We start from the raw sequence: 20292 nt of genomic DNA, 5'->3' as shown, positions 1-20292 counted from the left end.
ACCCCTTAGATTTTTGTTGGCATGATCTATAACCTCATCTCAAGAAAATGAGCCGGCACAGGTAAATAAGCTGTAGATCCATTCCTAATTGTGGATTTGTGTTGACAAATACGATCTCTGATCTTTTGGGTGGTCTCACATGAGTACCCCACATGGGCATTTGATGACATATACCACATAGGTGGAATTGCATGTATAATACTCAGATACGCTGAATTTCTGGAGATTGTAGCACCACCAATACGTTGAACTTCATTTATTCTTTGAGCATAGCCTTTACTATGGCATGTGAAACATCCAAGTTCACACCTCTGAGGTGTGAACTTGGATGTTCGGTGTGTCGAGTGGGACCCAGACTGTTACCGCTGTTCATTGTACTCTGACTGGGGATTATCTACGCTTACCTGAGTGTAAATTGCTATGTATTATTGTATTGCTCTATTTGAATAAATTACTCAAGATTTTTTGCGCTTCTCTTACCTCTTTGTTTTAGTTTTGCCCAAACCTTTGGTGATCAGTGGAAATATCACCTAATGAGAGCAGCATTAATCTTGACAAATTCCTAAAGCCATTTCTGGACTTTAATATCTACTCATCTATTCATGGGACTGTAATATCTATCACATTTGGACTTTGGGTATCGTTTTGTGCCTTTTATATTATATATATTGTATTTTTTTTTTTAAATTTAGTTTGTGTTAAAGTAAGTAATTGATTTTGCTGCACACCATTATTGTTAACATTGTTGTTCATTATTTTTTATGTGCTATATTTGTATTGGCTAGATTTATTGTTACATTTGGGTTTTATTTCAGTGTAATTCATTTTTATTTTAGTTGATTAGCGCTGACATATACTTTGTTCCTAGAGAATGCAGAGTACTGCACAAAGTACCAACAAATTCTTAATAATAGTTCTATGGATATTATTATCTTAAACATCGAGTTCTCAAATAAAGAATTGCAAAGTCTAGCAATTAGTATTTAAGAACAGAAAGAAAAATGACGCTCCATTGTGGGTGATGAGGAATTTCAACGGATCTATAATGAGTTAAAAGAAATGACCGGTACCTTTAAACAAGAGGTAGAGGAACGCAAACGCTGCAAGTATAGATGTGGCGAGCAGGATTACGCCACTGGCAATGTGTATAGGTGGACACGCCCACAAAGGAGATCAATGTTAACTACGCAAAGACATGAAGGCACACATTCCAGATTTCCACGTGACCCTGATAGCCGACCGTCATCAAGATCCGACAGTATGGGAGCCGGACAGATACAAAGATTCGAGATTCAAGGTACATCCTCTACCAATACTTTTCTAGAGAACCCGGGAACAACGGGAGGTACAGACGCAGGACAAGACATGGCGGGAGGTGCAAGAGGCATGGGGACTCGCTCACGTTCAGGCCCGAGACAGAGGAGGTAAATGTTATCAACTTATCCTCCAAACAACTAAAATGACAATGAGACCAAGGTTTTAAGCATGGGATTGTCTTTTTGTCCCACAGAACATCCAAACTTCTTTAATATCATGGAAAATGGAAATAGATGGCACTGGTCTTGGTAAGAAATCACTTTCTCTAATAATAGAGAGAAAAGGACTTGATATACGTATTAAAATCCAGTGAATAATGTGCAGTATACTCACTCCTTAAGTAGCATGAGTTCAGCTTGTGAGAAGTGTCTCTCTCTGTAATGATGGTGATGTGATTCCAAAGAAAGTATCAGCTGGGCTAGGAGTGGAATGAAAACTCCATCAATAGTCTATTAGACCATTCATAACAAATTAAGTAGTAACTTACTTATTGGATATAGTAAGTCCGGCTCATCACAGTAGAAAGAAAAAGGAAGGAAATCTCCTGTTGTATAAAAACATATATTTATTTCAGCTCTATGCGTTTCAACGCACAAGCGTCTTTTTCAAGAGCAATAATAAAAGCAGGTAAAAGTTTTCAAAACTACTACTCTACTACTATGTGAGTGAGACAACCCAAAAGATCAGATTTGTCAACACAAATACACAATTAGGAACAAATCTACAGCTCATTTACCTGTGCCAACTCATTTTCTTGAGATGAGGCATCAGGTGAGTCAGTTTAGATTTATAGTTATAGATCATGCCAACAAAAAACTAAGGGGTGGTGACCGGATTAAGGATTTGCTTCACAAAGAAGCCTAGTGGATCTGGCAACTTAACACTATGTACCCAAAGGACCTAAACAGGGATTTCAACTTGCTTCCATTTATTTGAGATAAAGTCCTTTAGTTACAGTATAGCCTTACAACAGTTATCTATTTATATGAGCTTTTGAAGCCATAGATATTTATAAGTAGAGGCTAATTTCTTATCTTGTCCCTTTAATTAAGCTGTCTGCTGTTTTATTTTTAATAGGTACTCCAATATGTTCCTGTTAGGTAAGGGTTGACTATGCAGTGTTTTGATTTCTTAATGAACCTGCTGCTAAGATATGTGCTATAACCCCTCCCATTGAACAGGTGATTGGTGTATCCTTTTTCATGTATGATATATAAGGTGTGTTGTGACCACTTTTTGTTAGCTTGAGAAAGGGGCAGGAGCCCAAAAAAGTTGCTTTTCAATAAAGGTTTATGGAGTGCTACCTCCTTGATTTTTTTCTGAAATTTATGATTGGACTCTTTGAGGGGAGCCTGGCAAGTGTTGCAACTTCTACTAATACCTGATTATGAAAAGTTGAAGTGCTGATCCTATGTGCTTACTTATTTACTTCAACACCAATATCTTCATTAAATGTGACCATTAAATATATGTTAATTAATTGAATTGTGACAGAATAATTACAACTTTGAAAATTCAACCAATAAGAAGTACAATATAACTTATAGTTTGTGTTGCAAAAACAAGTTGTTGCAGAACTCAATAATAATATAGACAATAAAAACAAACATACACAAGGTCAGTCTGGCAGGTTATGCCGAAATGTATTCATCAAACCATTATACATACAATATTTACCATTCTGTAATGAAATTTACATCGGCAGTAGAAAAAAAGCAGTTGAGTTGTGGTCTTTAAAGTGCAGTAACAAATACTTTAAAAAAAAAAATCACAGATATAGCTGGACAATGTGTGGTAGAGAAAATTGCTACACATTATATTTAAGAACAGTTATTTTACAAATCATTTACAAATAACTTACAACTTAGAGAGAAGCCCACATGTGCAAATTGCTAGATTATCACAACTGCAGGAACTTCAGTACAGTTTATCCTTGCAAGAGTGACTCTGTAGGGACTATAGATTGTCATGTGTTCCTGAAATGCTCTGTGGTATATCTTACAGGAGAACTTATAAAGAAAAGGGGATTTCTAATACAAGATAATAACGTATTGCAATATTTTGTACAAATATTATGTCTTGTTTAAAAAGAATCTGATTGGTTGACTGCAGAATTAACTAATTATTAGACAATAAAACCCTAAATGTATCATTTACAAAACACATGAATTATATGTTAAAGATCCACAAATGTAAAGTGCTTTAAAATTCTGCTAGATTTTATTGTTACAAGTTATTTTTTGATAAATTACCTTCTATGCAAATATGGCAAGTAATAAACTATATTATTGTATTTATTTTACTTAAAGAAGATTGTAAAAAAATGTATCTTAGTAAAATACTAAAATATTTTGTTGTCATTGTATGAGAAATCCCCCTTTTAAATAAATATAACTTATTCCTTTATTGCATATCAACCTGCCTATAATTAAATGGGGAAAGAACATTTTATATTGAGGTATTAGCACAAATTATATAATTGGGGAAAATACAATTGTAGCAGCAAATGTTATCATCTTGATTTTAGAAATATACATACATAGACACATAGATGCATTATATATATATATATATCAGATTGCAGAAAACTTAGTGGACATTAGGTCAAATAGCAAATACAATATGAGACCTTTTTCATACAGGGCAAAGAAAAGTTTTTCCCAAAAACCCCAAAATGATCTAAATGTATTCTTTAGAAGTATATCCTCATTAAAAGTTAGAAATAATGTTGAAATGCTGACCAATTTAATTTTGACTCCATAATATCTTTATATAGGAGCTACTGATGCTATGTACTTGTTATAGCTTACAAATACATACTAAACTAGAACACCTTAATTGTCAATAAAAATATTATTTAAAAAAAAGCAAGCAAATGTTGTATGTATTGCAATCAAAAAGGTGCTGAACAAAATGCGCCTTTCTTCTTCAAGTGAGCCCGACTGGTTTGCTGACAAATTAAAGAAATCAGTTAAATTTGACTCATTTTGACAATCCATGTGGGGTAACAGCACCATATGATATAGTGAGATGCTTATTGGGTTTTGTGTGACCGAACCCAGTGCACTCAAGGCGCTGACATCAGAATACAATATTGTTCTGATTTCATGTATAAAAAGTGCTGTGTATAAATATTTGGTTGTAACTATGATTAAATATTAATCTATATTCATAACAGTATCTACATTAAAATTCCCCAGGCTACTCCACAGCTGAATGCTTCAAATTAGTATAAATGGCATAAAGGTTGCTTTTATACCATCTTTTTATAGCTATTTTCATTTTTCTCAGCACCATCTAATAACATTGCTAGACCATTTTTTCTGCACTTACAAATGTTTGGTTCTAAGAGAGTGGAAAAATAACTTTGTATCAAATTTCCTAGCAAATTACTGTAATATGCAAAAACGGATATGGTTTTCTTTTGTGACTTGATTCGAGGCAAAAAAAGGACCGCAAACTGGCCCAAGCACTCATTAAAAAGTGTAAAAGGCAAAAGTCTCGGTTCGTTTTGTTTTTCATGTTGATGCACAGAGCCTAAAAGAGCTGGGTAATCTTGTGTGGCGCTTGGGAACGCAAATCATGACAGCAAACTGGCATCACAGCTACAGTACGTCATACTGAGGTCCAACACTCATATACACAGTGAATGTGAAATGCTGACAGTGTAAACACAGGTTCCAGAGCTGTAAACTGATCTCCAAACAAGTGATATTGCAGACTTATCCCTATGTGACTCCTCCAGGCACAGTTCAGTAGCATGCATTCCCTCAGAATAAAAAATATGTAAGTCTGTGCACCATCCACTTATACAAGTAATCAGCTCATTAACACCAGACGGTTTCAAGTTACTGTGTTAAAATAAAGGAAGGTTTTTTCTTCTTCCCATTTCCTATTCGTCCTGCTGAGCAAACAGTGCTGATTGGCTGTTCAAGAGATCCTCCATGTTCTGATCACTGATCTTTAGCTCAGCTTTTGATATCTGCAAAACTGATGCTGCTGGCATTACAACTCTCACTACAGCTGGATGATGAGCTTAAAGTGCTTGAGGCAGTTCCTGATTCTACATGGCAGAAGAGAGAAAAAAAAGGAATTAAGAAGAATAAATACTGATGATCTATCTATCTATCTATCTATCTATCTGAACAACTTACCTGAGCTGCTTAATGAGTGGGCAGATTTAGAAGGGGTAATGAGACTCATTAGGTTGCTGGAGGGCACAAGTCCTTCTTTGTTGCTGCTCAGGTTTTTCACACACCTGCAGAATGTGTTTTGTCATTAGTGCTGATCTTTTCTTATATGCAAATCTTTATTCATCTATTGATACAAATAATGCCAGTGACACTATTGCTCTCAGAACTGCTCTTTATATCTAATTAAAAAATAGCCACATACAGCTCAATGAAATCTACAAGCAGGGAAACGTCACGCACATTAAACACCTTTAGATTTTTACCTAAAATGTTTAATTATGTGTAATAAAAAATTAAGGACTTTCTAATTGTCAGAACTTAAAATGCACCCTACTGACTTATCCGGGCAAACCCTGCTACATAGAAGCTCCTAAGTGGCTTTAATTGCAAAACTGTGCACTTTATACTAACATTATGACTATATCTAGCCTTGCAGTCTGCTGACTAAAGCCCAGATTGGATCCTCTAAAATCAGGGAAATGGTGGGTGGAGTTTTGCTATTGATAAACAATTGCAGTAAATAAAAACATGTTCATTTTATTAAAAACATTTAAACTTGGCTGATATGTTTTTCTACAGCAGAACAACAGAAATGTTTTGTAATTACAAGGTGTTTACTGTCCCTTTAAGCGCAAAACATGTTGTTTTATGTCAGGTCACAGGGTAATAGAAATATCAGAACAAAAGTAGTTTTAAAGGGGCTATTGACTCTAAATATGTCTATTGTGGATGTGAAAAACCACTATTTAAACTTGTTCTATATTTTTTCATGGAAGGAGGTGCATGTCTGATAAGCAGAACTCCTACTGCTTTATTAGTACACACCGACATGCCTCAAAAGCATTGTTCACACATTTAAAAAAAAAAAAAAAAAAAAAAGCAAGTGCTACTCAGCAAAGGACTCAAACACATAGATAAATTGAGCTCTGGAGCAGTATTGCACTGCCTAGTTGAACACGGGAGTGAAATGCGTATGTGTCCTGCTGTGTCATTCACAGGCCTGTGTCCAGCTCAGGAGCATAATTGTGTTGCTTCTCCAGAGCAAAAGTGGTTAAACACAGTTCTAGATAAGCAATAGTAGAATTGTTCTAACACGTTTAAGCATTTTCTTATTATAGTTTTATATCCTTTTAAAGTAACATTGAAGTATGTTTGCTCTGTTTCATCTAAGGGAGGGCAAATAAAATTAATGTCTGCCTGGAAAACACCTCACTGGGTGCAGTTAAAGGGACATGAAACACAATTTGTTTCTTTCATGATTCAGAAAGAGCATGCAATTTTTAACAACTTTCCAATTTACTTCTATTATTTAATTTGCTTCCTTCTCTTGTTATCCTTTGCTGAAAGGTTTATATAAAAAAGCTCGGGAGCAGCAAAGAACCTAGGTTCTAGCTGCTGATTGGTGGTTGCATATTTATATGGTGATTGTCATTGGCTCACCCATATGTTCATTTAGAAACCAGTAGTGCATTGCTGTTCCTTCAACAAATGATACCAAGAGAATGAAGCACATTTGATCATAGAAGTAATCTGAAAAGTTGTTTAAAATGGTATGTCCTACCTAAATCATGAAATAATTTTGTTTGTGTTTCATGTCCTTTTAAGTTATGTCAAATGTTAAACAATCTACCTGCCCACCCCTGCAAGATATGTTACTGATGCTGAGGGACCATGTTATGGTAAATTTTGTGTGCCAGGTTTAACACTGCTGTAAGGTACCTATCAAGGAGCTAAAAGTGCTCTGTTGTAGGTCATTCACAAGGAGTTAATACAACGCTATATGTGTGTCTAGCAAGGGGTTAACACTGCTCTATATGTAGCTTAAAAAGGAGACATACAGCTCTGTATATGGCACACACAGGGAGAATTAAAGATCTGTATATGGCACACACAGGGAGAAATAAAGATCTGTATATGGAACACACAGGGAGAAATACAGCTCTGTATATAGCACACACAGGGAGAAATACAGCTTTGTATATGGCACACACAGGGAGAAATACTGCTCTGTATATGAAACACACAGGGAGAAATACAGCTCTGTATATGGCACACACAGGGAGAAATACAGCTTTGTATATGGCACACACAGGGAGAAATACTGCTCTGTATATGGCACACACAGGGAGAAATACAATTCTGTATATGGCACACACAGGGAGAAATACAGCTCTGTATATGGCACACACAGGGAGAAATACTGCTCTGTATATGGCACACACAGGGAGAAATACTGCTCTGTATATGGCACACACAGGGAGAAATACTGCTCTGTATATGGCACACGTAGTTGACGCCGGAAGTTTTCACGTAGTTGCGTCATTTTTGGCTCTCGTGTTTGTTGCAGACGTTTTTGGTGCCAAAAAATATGTGGGCGTCATTCTTGGCGCCAGATTTTTAACATTATTTAAGTCTCATTTTTTAGTTGCTTCTGGTTTCTAGAGGCCTGTTCTGTTTGCATTTTTTTTCCCATTCCTGAAACTGTCATTTAAGGAATTTGATAATTTTGCTTTATATGTTGTTTTTTTCTATTACATATTGCAAGATATTTCAAAAACTGTTCCTGTATCAGAAAATGCTGAGGGATTTCTGATGACTGATATCAGTCCTACCAAAGCTAAGTTCATTTATTTTAATGTTATGAATGTTTATCTTTAGCTATGGTTTGTAATAAGTTATCATGATAAACTTTTACATGCAGAGTCCATTAGTATTTATGCTTTATATATTGCTATACTTTTTACATCTAATGTACAAGATATACTTAGGAATTTATAAGAATATTTTTCTGATTCTATTCTAAGGCTTTGTCTGACATCCCGCCTTCTAATAAAATTTTTAGGTCTTTTTTAAACTTCTCATTTAGTTGATGAAGTTTCAAATGACCAACAACATACTGAATTATCCTTCTCTGATGGTGTTTTTTCTCATTCAGAATTTTCTTCATCAGATAGTGACACTAACAAATCTACTTTTTATTTTTAAATAGAGTACATTCGTTCTTTGTTGAAAAGGTGTTGATTATTTTGGATATTGAAGTAACTAGTTCTTTTGATTTTAAGACTAGCTAACATTTAAATTCTGCTTATTAACCTTCTGTGGTTTCTTCAGAGGTTTTTTTCCAGTTCCTGATACTAGGGAATGGAATAGGCCGGGAATTTCTTGTATTCCTTCTTTAAGGTTTTTAGATTGTATTCTTTGCCGGCAGTTAGTTTTAAGTTTTGAGGAAAGATTCCCCAAGTTAATGGGGCTATCTCTACTCTTGCTAAACATACTATTATTCCTATAGCAAATAGTATTTATTTTTTTCCTTCAGATGGGAAACTTGTATCTTATTTAAGGAAAATTATTTATTTTCAGGTACTTTTCTTAGACCTGTAATTTATTTGGCTGATGTTGCAACTGCTTCAACTTTCTGGTTGGATACTTTAAGTGCAACAAGTATCGGATTATGATTTGTTTAGCATTCTTAAGTTGATCAACATGCTAATAATTTCATTTGTGTCATCATTTTTTTGATATTTTCGCAAATGAGGTTTAATCTGTCTTTAGCTATTTTAGCTAGAAAAACTTTGTGATTTCAATCTTGGAATGCTAATTTGATTTCTAAATTCCATATTTCTTTTTTTCCAAGGTAATCAATTATTTGGTTCACAATTGGATTCAATTCTTCAACTGTTACTCTGGGCTTCAAGATTGAGTTCTAAGACTAAATTTTAAGCTTATATTAGTTTTTGTTCTTACTAAGGAACGAAATCCTAAATTCTTCCCCAAGTAACATGTTTATAATTGGAAGTTTTCTTCATTCAATTTAAGCCATTTAAAAGATCAAAGTCAGCTCCCCAAATTTGCATGTAGGTGCGGTTCTTATTCCAGCTTAGCTGGTAAGGGGCAGGTTAAGACTTTAAAATTTTGGTTCAATTCGGTCCAAACTTCTTTGATTTGGGTACAGAATAGGATTCAGAGTAAAACCGTCTGTGAGAAGTCTTTTTTTCTCTAACATATTCCGGCTATTCCAGTAAGGCTCACACTTTCCTGAAGTGTGTTTCAGACCTGTATGTATTGGGTACTTGTGAAGCGCGGCTGGTCACCCGTTGGGGCTCAAGGTGCTGCTCAGACCTGGAGTTTTCTGGGGTATTTATACCAGTTCCATTTTAGGAACAGGGTTTGGGGGTTTTATTTAAAACTATTCATTGTCCCAAAGATAGAAAATCTTTTTGAATTATCATATAAGTGTACCATCTTTTATATGGTTTATTCTGCCTTTTTGGTCAGTGATGGCATTATTTGTTTACAATAGATGCATATCTTTATTTTCTGTTTTTATTCAGATTATTTTCATTTTCTGAGATTCTCTTTTTTTGACAAGCATTACCAATTTGTTGCTTTTCCTTCTGGTCTAGCGACAGCTCTAAGAATCTTTTCAAGGTTCTCAGTGTTTCCTTATTTGGACGGTCTCGTGGTACTGGCTCAGTCTTTTTGTTCTGCGGAATCTCATACGATTCAACTTTGTTGTTCCTTCAAGACATGGTTAGAGGATCTTTTTATCAAAAGCTCCTTGATTCCTCACACAAGGGTCACCTTTTTTTAGGTTTCCAGATAGATTGTGTCAATGTCTTTGTCTCTAACAGACAAGTGACAATTTTATTGGGTTCCGTTTGTCGGAACCTTTAGTCTCTATTATTTCGTTCCTATGCATGGAAGTTTTAGGTCTCATGGCTGCAGCATTAGATTCAATTCCCTATGCTCATTTTCATAGGAAACCTTTCCAGTTTTTTATGCTGAATTAATGGTGCAGGGATTCTAGGATATCACTTTTTATATCTTTGAATCCCAATGCCAATGTTTAACTATCTTTGTTTTGGTGGTTAAGATCACCATCATTTAGTTCTACGGGTCTCTTCGGTTCATTCAACCTGGACCATGATCTCTACAGATGTGAGTCTTTTAGGTTGGGAGGCTGTCTGAGGATCTGTCAGCACAATGTGTTTGGAAATCTCAGGAGGCGAGATTAACATTTGATATTTTGGAACTCCGTGCATTTCTCAGAGTTCTTCAGTTTTGGCTTCTTTTTGAAGAAAGAGACGTTTATTGTTTTTCAGACAGACAATGTCACAACTGTGGCGTATGTCAATCATCAGGGTGGGACTCTCAGTCCTTAGGCTGTGAAAGAAGTATCTCGGATATTTGCTTGGGCTAAATACAGCTCTGAATATGGCACACACAGGGAGAAATACAGCTCTGTATACGGCACAAACAGGGATAAATATTGCTCTGTATATGGCACACACAGGGAGAAATACAGCTCTGTATACGGCACAAACAGGGATAAATATTGCTCTGTATATGGCACACACAGGGAGAAATACAGCTCTGTATATGGCACACACAGGGAAAAATACTGCTCTGTATATGGCACACACAGGGATAAATATTGCTCTGTATATGGCACACACAGGGAGAAATACAGCTCTGTAATGGCACACACAGGGAGAAATACAGCTCTGTATATGGCACACACAGGGAGAAATACAGCTCTGTATATGGCACACACAGGGAGAAATACTGATCTGTATATGGCACACACAGGGAGAAATACAGCTCTGTATATGGCACACACAGGGAGAAATACTGATCTGTATATGGCACACACAGGGAGAAATACTGATCTGTATATGGCACACACAGGGAGAAATACTGATCTGTATATGGCACACACAGGGAGAAATACAGCTCTGTATATGGCACACACAGGGAGAAATACAGCTCTGTATATGGCACACACAGGGAGAAATACAGCTCTGTATATGGCACACACAGGGAGAAATACTTCTCTGTATATGGCACACACAGGGAGAAATACAGCTCTGTATATGGCACACACAGGGAGTAATACAGCTCTGTATATGGCACACACAGGGAGAAATACAGCACTGTATATGGCACACACAGGGAGAAATACTGATCTGTATATGGCACACACAGGGAGAAATACAGCTCTGTATATGACACACAGGGAGAAATACAGCTCTGTATATGGCACACACAGGGAGAAATACAGCTCTGTATATGGCACACACAGGGAGAAATACAGCTCTGTATATGACACACAGGGAGAAATACAGCTCTGTATATGGCACACACAGGGAGAAATACAGCTCTGTATATGGCACACACAGGGAGAAATACAGCTCTGTATATGGCACACACAGGGAGAAATACAGCTCTGTATATGGCACACACAGGGAGAAATACAGCTCTGTATATGGCACACACAGGGAGAAATACAGCTCTGTATATGGCACACACAGGGAGAAATACAGCTCTGTATATGGCACACACAGGGAGAAATACTGCTCTGTATATGGCACACACAGGGAGAAATACTGCTCTGTATATGACACACACAGGGAGAAATACTGATCTGTATATGGCACACACAGGGAGAAATACAGCTCTGTATATGGCACACACAGGGAGAAATACAGCTCTGCATATTGCACACACAGGGAGAAATACAGCTCTGTATATGGCACACACAGGGAGAAATACAGCTCTGTATATGGCACACACAGGGAGAAATACTGATCTGTATATGGCACACACAGGGAGAAATACAGCTCTGTATATGGCACACACAGGGAGAAATACTGATCTGTATATGGCACACACAGGGAGAAATACTGCTCTGTATATGGCACACACAGGAAGAAATACTGATCTGTATATTGCACACACAGGGAGAAATACTGATCTGTATTTGGCACACACAGGGGGGAAATACTGCACTGTATATGGCACACACAGGGAGAAATACTGCTCTGTATATGGCACACACAGGGAGAAATACTGATCTGTATATTGCACACACAGGGAGAAATACTGATCTGTATTTGGCACACACAGGGGGAAATACTGCTCTGTATATGGCACACACAGGGAGAAATACTGCTCTGTATATGGCACACACAGGGAGAAATACTGCTCTGTATATAGCACACACAGGGAGAAATACAGATCTGTATATGGCACACACAGGGAGAAATAAAGCTCTGTATATGGCACACACAGGGAGAAATACAGCTCTGTATATGGCACACACAGGGAGAAATACTGCTCTGTATATGGCACACACAGGGAGAAATAAAGCTCTGTATATGGCACACACAGGGAGAAATACTGCTCTGTATATGGCACACACAGGGAGAAATACTGCTCTGTATATGGCACAAACAGGGAGAAATACAGCTCTGTATATGGCACACACAGGGAGAAATACAGCTCTGTATATGGCACACACAGGGAGAAATACAGCTCTGTATATAGCACACACAGGGAGAAAACATCATTTATGTAAGAACTTACCTGATTAATTCATTTCTTTCATATTAGCAAGAGTCCATGAGCTAGTGACATATGGGATATACATTCCTACCAGGAGGGGCAAAGTTTCCCAAACCTCAAAATGCCTATAAATACACCCCTCACCACACCCACAATTCAGTTTAACGAATAGCCAAGAAGTGGGGTGATAAAAAAGTGCGAAAGCATATAAAATAAGGAATTGGAATAATTGTGCTTTATACAAAAATCATAACCACCCCAAAAAAAGGGCGGGCCTCATGGACTCTTGCTAATATGAAAGAAATGAATTTATCAGGTAAGTTCTTACATAAATTATGTTTTCTTTCATGTAATTAGCAAGAGTCCATGAGCTAGTGACGTATGGGATAATGATTACCCAAGATGTGGATCTTTCCACGCAAGAGTCACTAGAGAGGGAGGGATAAAATAAATAAAAATTCAAACTGAAACCGCTGCCTGAAGTACTTTTCTACCAAAAACTGCTTCAGAAGAAGAAAATACATCAAAATGGTAGAATTTAGTAAAAGTATGCAAAGAGGACCAAGTTGCTGCTTTGCAAATCTGATCAATCGAAGCTTCATTCCTAAACGCCCAGGAAGTAGAAACTGACCTAGTAGAATGAGCTGTAATCCTTTGAGGCGGAGATTTACCCGACTCAACATAGGCAAGATGAATTAAAGATTTCAACCAAGATGCCAAAGAAATGGCAGAAGCTTTCTGGCCTTTTCTAGAACCAGAAAAGATAACAAATAAACTAGAAGTCTTTCGGAAAGACTTAGTAGCTTCAACATAATATTTCAAAGCTCTAACAACATCCAAAGAATGCAATGATTTCTCCTTAGAATTCTTAGGATTAGGACATAATGAAGGAACCACAATTTCCCTACTAATGTTGTTAGAATTCACAACTTTAGGTAAAAATTCAAAAGAAGTTCGCAACACTGCCTTATCCTGATGAAAAATCAGAAAAGGAGACTCACAAGAAAGAGCAGATAATTCAGAAACTCTTCTGGCAGAAGAGATTGCCAAAAGGAACAAAACTTTCCAAGAAAGTAATTTAATGTCCAATGAATGCATAGGTTCAAACGGAGGAGCTTGAAGAGCCCCCAGAACCAAATTCAAACTCCAAGGAGGAGAAATTGACTTAATGAACCAAAGCTTGTACAAAACAATGAATATCAGGAAGATTAGCAATCTTTCTGTGAAAAAGAACAGAAAGAGCAGAGATTTGTCCTTTCAAAGAACTTGCGGATAAACCTTTATCTAAACCATCCTGAAGAAACTGTAAAATTCTCGGAATTCTAAAAGAATGCCAAGAAAAATGATGAGAAAGACACCAAGAAATATAAGTCTTCCAGACTCTATAATATATCTCTCTGGATACAGATTTACGAGCCTGTAACATAGTATTAATCACAGAGTCAGAGAAACCTCTTTGACCAAGAATCAAGCGTTCAATCTCCATACCTTTAAATTTAAGGATTTGAGATCCTGATGGAAAAAAGGACCTTGCGACAGAAGGTCTGGTCGTAGCGGAAGAGTCCACGGATGGCAAGAGGCCATCCGGACAAGTTCCGCATACCAAAACCTGTGAGGCCATGCCGGAGCTACCAGCAGAACAAACGAGCATTCCTTCAGAATCTTGGAGATTACTCTTGGAAGAAGAACTAGAGGCGGAAAGATATAAGCAGGATGATACTTCCAAGGAAGTGATAATGCATCCACTGCTTCCGCCTGAGGATCCCGGGATCTGGACAGATACCTGGGAAGTTTCTTGTTTAGATGAGACGCCATCAGATCTATTTCTGGAAGCTCCCACATTTGAACAATCTGAAGAAATACCTCTGGGTGAAGAGACCATTCGCCCGGATGCAACGTTTGGCGACTGAGATAATCCGCTTCCCAATTGTCTATACCTGGGATATGAACCGCAGAGATTAGACAGGAGCTGGATTCCGCCCAAACCAGAATTCGAGATACTTCTTTCATAGCCAGAGGACTGTGAGTCCCTCCTTGATGATTGATGTATGCCACAGTAGTGACATTGTCTGTCTGAAAACAAATGAACGATTCTCTCTTCAGAAGAGGCCAAGACTGAAGAGCTCTGAAAATTGCACGGAGTTCCAAAATATTGATCGGTAATCTCACCTCCTGAGATTCCCAAACTCCTTGTGCCGTCAGAGATCCCCACACAGCTCCCCAACCTGTGAGACTTGCATTTGTTGAAATTACAGTCCAGGTCGGAAGCACAAAAGAAGCCCCCTGAATTAAACGATGGTGATCTGTCCACCACGTTAGAGAGTGTCGTACAATCGGTTTTAAAGATATTAATTGAGATATCTTTGTGTAATCCTTGCACCATTGATTCAGCATACAGAGCTGAAGAGGTCGCATGTGAAAACGAGCAAAGGGGATCGCGTCCGATGCAGCAGTCATAAGACCTAGAATTTCCATGCATAAGGCTACCGAAGGGAATGATTGTGACTGAAGGTTTCGACAAGCTGAAATCAATTTTAGACGTCTCTTGTCTGTTAAAGACAGAGTCATGGACACTGAATCTATCTGGAAACCCAGAAAGGTTACCCTTGTCTGAGGAATCAATGAACTTTTTGGTGAATTGATCCTCCAACCATGATCTTGAAGAAACAACACAAGTCGATTCGTATGAGATTCTGCTAAATGTAAAGACTGAGCAAGTACCAAGATATCGTCCAAATAAGGAAATACCACAATACCCTGTTCTCTGGTTACAGACAGAAGGGCACCGAGAACCTTTGTAAAAATTCTTGGAGCTGTAGCTAGGCCAAATGGCAGAGCCACAAACTGGTAATGCTTGTCCAGAAAAGAGAATCTCAGGAACTGATAATGATCTGGATGAATCGGAATATGCAGATATGCATCCTGTAAATCTATTGTGGACATAAAATGCCCTTGCTGAACAAAAGGCAAGATAGTCCTTACAGTTACCATTTTGAACGTTGGTATCCTTACATAACGATTCAATATTTTTAGATCCAGAACTGGTCTGAAGGAATTCTCCTTCTTTGGTACAATGAAGAGATTTGAATAAAACCCCATCCCCTGTTCCAGAACTGGAACTGGCATAATTACTCCAGCCAACTCTAGATCTGAAACACAATTCAGAAATGCTTGAGCTTTCACTGGATTTACTGGGACACGGGAAAGAAAAAATCTCTTTGCAGGAGGTCTCATCTTGAAACCAATTCTGTACCCTTCTGAAACAATGTTCTGAATCCAAAGATTGTGAACAGAATTGATCCAAATTTCTTTGAAAAAACGTAACCTGCCCCCTACCAGCTGAGCTGGAATGAGGGCCGCACCTTCATGTGGACTTAGAAGCAGGCTTTGCCTTTCTAGAAGGCTTGGATTTATTCCAGACTGGAGATGGTTTCCAAACTGAAACTGCTCCTGAGGATGAAGGATCAGGCTTTTGTTCTTTGTTGAAACGAAAGGAACGAAAACGATTATTAACCCTGTTTTTACCCTTAGATTTTTTATCCTGTGGTAAAAAAGTTCCTTTCCCACCAGTAACAGTTGAGATAATGGAATCCAACTGAGAACCAAATAATTTGTTACCCTGGAAAGAAATGGAAAGTAGAGTTGATTTAGAAGCCATATCAGCATTCCAAGTTTTAAGCCATAAAGCTCTTCTAGCTAAAATAGCTAGAGACATAAACCTGACATCAACTCTGATAATATCAAAAATGGCATCACAGATAAAATTATTAGCATGCTGAAGAAGAATAATAATATTATGAGAATCATGATCTGTTACTTGTTGTGCTAAAGTCTCCAACCAAAAAGTTGAAGCTGCAGCAACATCAGCCAAAGATATAGCAGGTCTAAGAAGATTACCTGAACACAGATAAGCTTTTCTTAGAAAGGATTCAATTTTCCTATCTAAAGGATCTTTAAACGAAGTACCATCTGACGTAGGAATAGTAGTACGTTTAGCAAGGGTAGAAATAGCCCCATCGACTTTAGGGATTTTGTCCCAAAATTCTAATCTGTCAGACGGCACAGGATATAATTGCTTAAAACGTTTAGAAGGAGTAAATGAATTACCCAATTTATCCCATTCTCTGGAAATTACTTCAGAAATAGCATTAGGAACAGGAAAAACTTCTGGAATAACCACAGGAGATTTAAATACCTTATCTAAACGTTTAGAATTAGTATCAAGAGGACCAGAATCCTCTATTTCTAAAGCAATTAGTACTTCTTTAAGTAAAGAATGAATAAATTCCATTTTAAATAAATATGAAGATTTATCAGCATCAATCTCTGAGACATAATCCTCTGAACCAGAAGAGTCATCAGAATCAGAATGATGATGTTCATTTAAAAATTCATCTGTAGAGAGAGAAGTTTTAAAAGATTTTTTATGTTTACTAGAAGGAGAAATAACAGACATAGCCTTCTTGATGGATTCAGAAACAAAATCTCTTATGTTATCAGGAACATTCTGCACCTTAGATGTTGAGGGAACTGCAACAGGCAATGGTACATTACTAAAGGAAATATTATCTGCTTTAACAAGTTTGTCATGACAATTAATACAAACAACAGCCGGAGGAATAGCTACCAAAAGTTTACAGCAGATACACTTAGCTTTGGTAGTTCCAGCACTAGACAGCGATTTTCCTGAAGTATCTTCTGACTCAGATGCAACGTGAGACATCTTGCAATATGTAAGAGAAAAAACAACATATAAAGCAAAATTGATCAAATTCCTTAAATGACAGTTTCAGGAATGGGAAAAAATGCCAATAAACAAGCTTCTAGTAACCAGAAGCAAAGAAAAAATGAGACTGAAATAATGTGGAGACAAAAGCGACGCCACATCCGGAACGCCGACATTTTTGGCGCAAAAGGACGTCAAAAAATGACGCAACTTCCGGCGTCACGTATGACGCCGGAAACAGAAAAGATTTTTTGCGCCAAAAAAGTCCGCGCCAAGAATGACGCAATAAAATGAAGCATTTTCAGCACCCGCGAGCCTAACAGCCCACAGGGAAAAAAAGTCAAATTTTTAAGGTAAGAAAAAATGATTGATTCAAATGCATTATCCCAAATATGAAACTGACTGTCTGAAAATAAGGAATGTTGAACATTCTGAGTCAAGGCAAATCAATGTTTGAATACATATATTTAGAACTTTATAAATAAAGTGCCCAACCATAGCTTAGAGTGTCACAGAAAATAAGATTTACTTACCCCAGGACACTCATCTACATGTTTGTAGAAAGCCAAACCAGTACTGAAACGAAAATCAGCAGAGGTAATGGTATATATAAGAGTATATCGTCGATCTGAAAAGGGAGGTAAGAGATGAATCTCTACGACCGATAACAGAGAACCTATGAAATAGACCCCGTAGAAGGAGATCACTGCATTCAAATAGGCAATACTCTCCTCACATCCCTCTGACATTCACTGCACGCTGAGAGGAAAACCGGGCTCCAACTTGCTGCGGAGCGCATATCAACGTAGAATCTAGCACAAACTTACTTCACCACCTCCATAGGAGGCAAAGTTTGTAAAACTGAATTGTGGGTGTGGTGAGGGGTGTATTTATAGGCATTTTGAGGTTTGGGAAACTTTGCCCCTCCTGGTAGGAATGTATATCCCATACGTCACTAGCTCATGGACTCTTGCTAATTACATGAAAGAAATACAGCTCTGTATATGGCACACACAGGGAGAAATACAGCTCTGTATATGGCACACACAGGGAGAAATACTGATCTGTATATGGCACACACAGGGAGAAATACAGCTCTGTATATGGCACACACAGGGAGAAATACTGATCTGTATATGGCACACACAGGGAGAAATACTGATCTGTATATGGCACACACAGGGAGAAATACAGCTCTGTATATGGCACACACAGGGAGAAATACAGCTCTGTATATGGCACACACAGGGAGAAATACAGCTCTGTATATGGCACACACAGGGAGAAATACTTCTCTGTATATGGCACACACAGGGAGAAATACAGCTCTGTATATGGCACACACAGGGAGAAATACTGCTCTGTATATGGCACACACAGGGAGTAATACAGCTCTGTATATGGCACACACAGGGAGAAATACAGCTCTGTATATGACACACAGGGAGAAATACAGCTCGGTATATGGCACACACAGGGAGAAATACAGCTCTGTATATGGCACACACAGGGAGAAATACTGATCTGTATATGGCACACACAGGGAGAAATACAGCTCTGTATATAGCACACACAGGGAGAAATACAGCTCTGCATATTGCACACACAGGGAGAAATACAGCTCTGTATATGGCACACACAGGGAGAAATACAGCTCTGTATATGGCACACACAGGGAGAAATACAGCTCTGTATATGGCACACACAGGGAGAAATACAGCTCTGTATATGGCACACACAGGGAGAAATACAGCTCTGTATATGGCACACACAGGGAGAAATACTGCTCTGTATATGGCACACACAGGGAGAAATACAGCTCTGCATATTGCACACACAGGGAGTAATACAGCTCTGTATATGGCACACACAGGGAGAAATACTGCTCTGTATATGGCACACACAGGGAGTAATACAGCTCTGTATATGGCACACACAGGGAGAAATACTGATCTGTATATGGCACACACAGGGAGAAATACTGCTCTGTATATGGCACACACAGGAAGAAATACTGATCTGTATATTGCACACACAGGGAGAAATACAGCTCTGTATATGGCACACACAGGAAGAAATACTGATCTGTATTTGGCACACACAGGGGGAAATACTGCTCTGTATATGGCACACACAGGGAGAAATACTGCTCTGTATATGGCACACACAGGGAGAAATAAAGATCTGTATATGGCACACACAGGGAGAAATAAAGCTCTGTATATGGCACACACAGGGAGAAATACAGCTCTGTATATGGCACACACAGGGAGAAATACTGCTCTGTATATGGCACACACAGGGAGAAATAAAGCTCTGTATATGGCACACACAGGGAGAAATACTGCTCTGTATATGGCACACACAGGGAGAAATACTGCTCTGTATATGGCACAAACAGGGAGAAATACAGCTCTGTATATGGCACACACAGGGAGAAATACAGCTCTGTATATGGCACACACAGGGAGAAATACAGCTCTGTATATTGCACACACAGTGAGAAATACTGATCTGTATATGGCACACACAGGGAGAAATACTGCTCTGTATATGGCACACACAGGGAGAAATACTGCTCTGTGTATGGCACACACAGGGAGAAATACTGATCTGTATATGGCACACACAGTGAGAAATACAGCTCTGTATATGGCACACACAGGGAGAAATACTGCTCTGTATATGGCACACACAGGGAGAAATACAGCT

The 20292-nt window shown here is 38.0% G+C and overlaps 1 protein-coding gene across 1 annotated transcript in view; it reads right to left on the bottom strand.

Annotated features, from left to right (window-relative positions):
* Window positions 1-2935: 2935 nt before the first annotated feature.
* LOC128643629 (guanine nucleotide exchange factor DBS) overlaps window positions 2936-20292 on the bottom strand; it is a gene marked incomplete at its 5' end in the record, with an annotated part of 29353 nt that continues 11996 nt past the window's right edge. The window contains 2 exon segments of the mRNA XM_053696462.1: window positions 2936-5380; window positions 5472-5575. Coding sequence (XP_053552437.1) covers window positions 5286-5380; window positions 5472-5575 — 199 coding nt within the window.

The sequence above is a fragment of the Bombina bombina genome, unplaced genomic scaffold (assembly GCF_027579735.1).
Source record: "Bombina bombina isolate aBomBom1 unplaced genomic scaffold, aBomBom1.pri scaffold_1166, whole genome shotgun sequence".
NCBI classification, from domain to species: domain Eukaryota; kingdom Metazoa; phylum Chordata; class Amphibia; order Anura; family Bombinatoridae; genus Bombina; species Bombina bombina.
The sequence above is the reverse complement of the archived record's forward strand: the minus strand, read 5'-3'. Positions and strand labels throughout refer to the sequence as shown.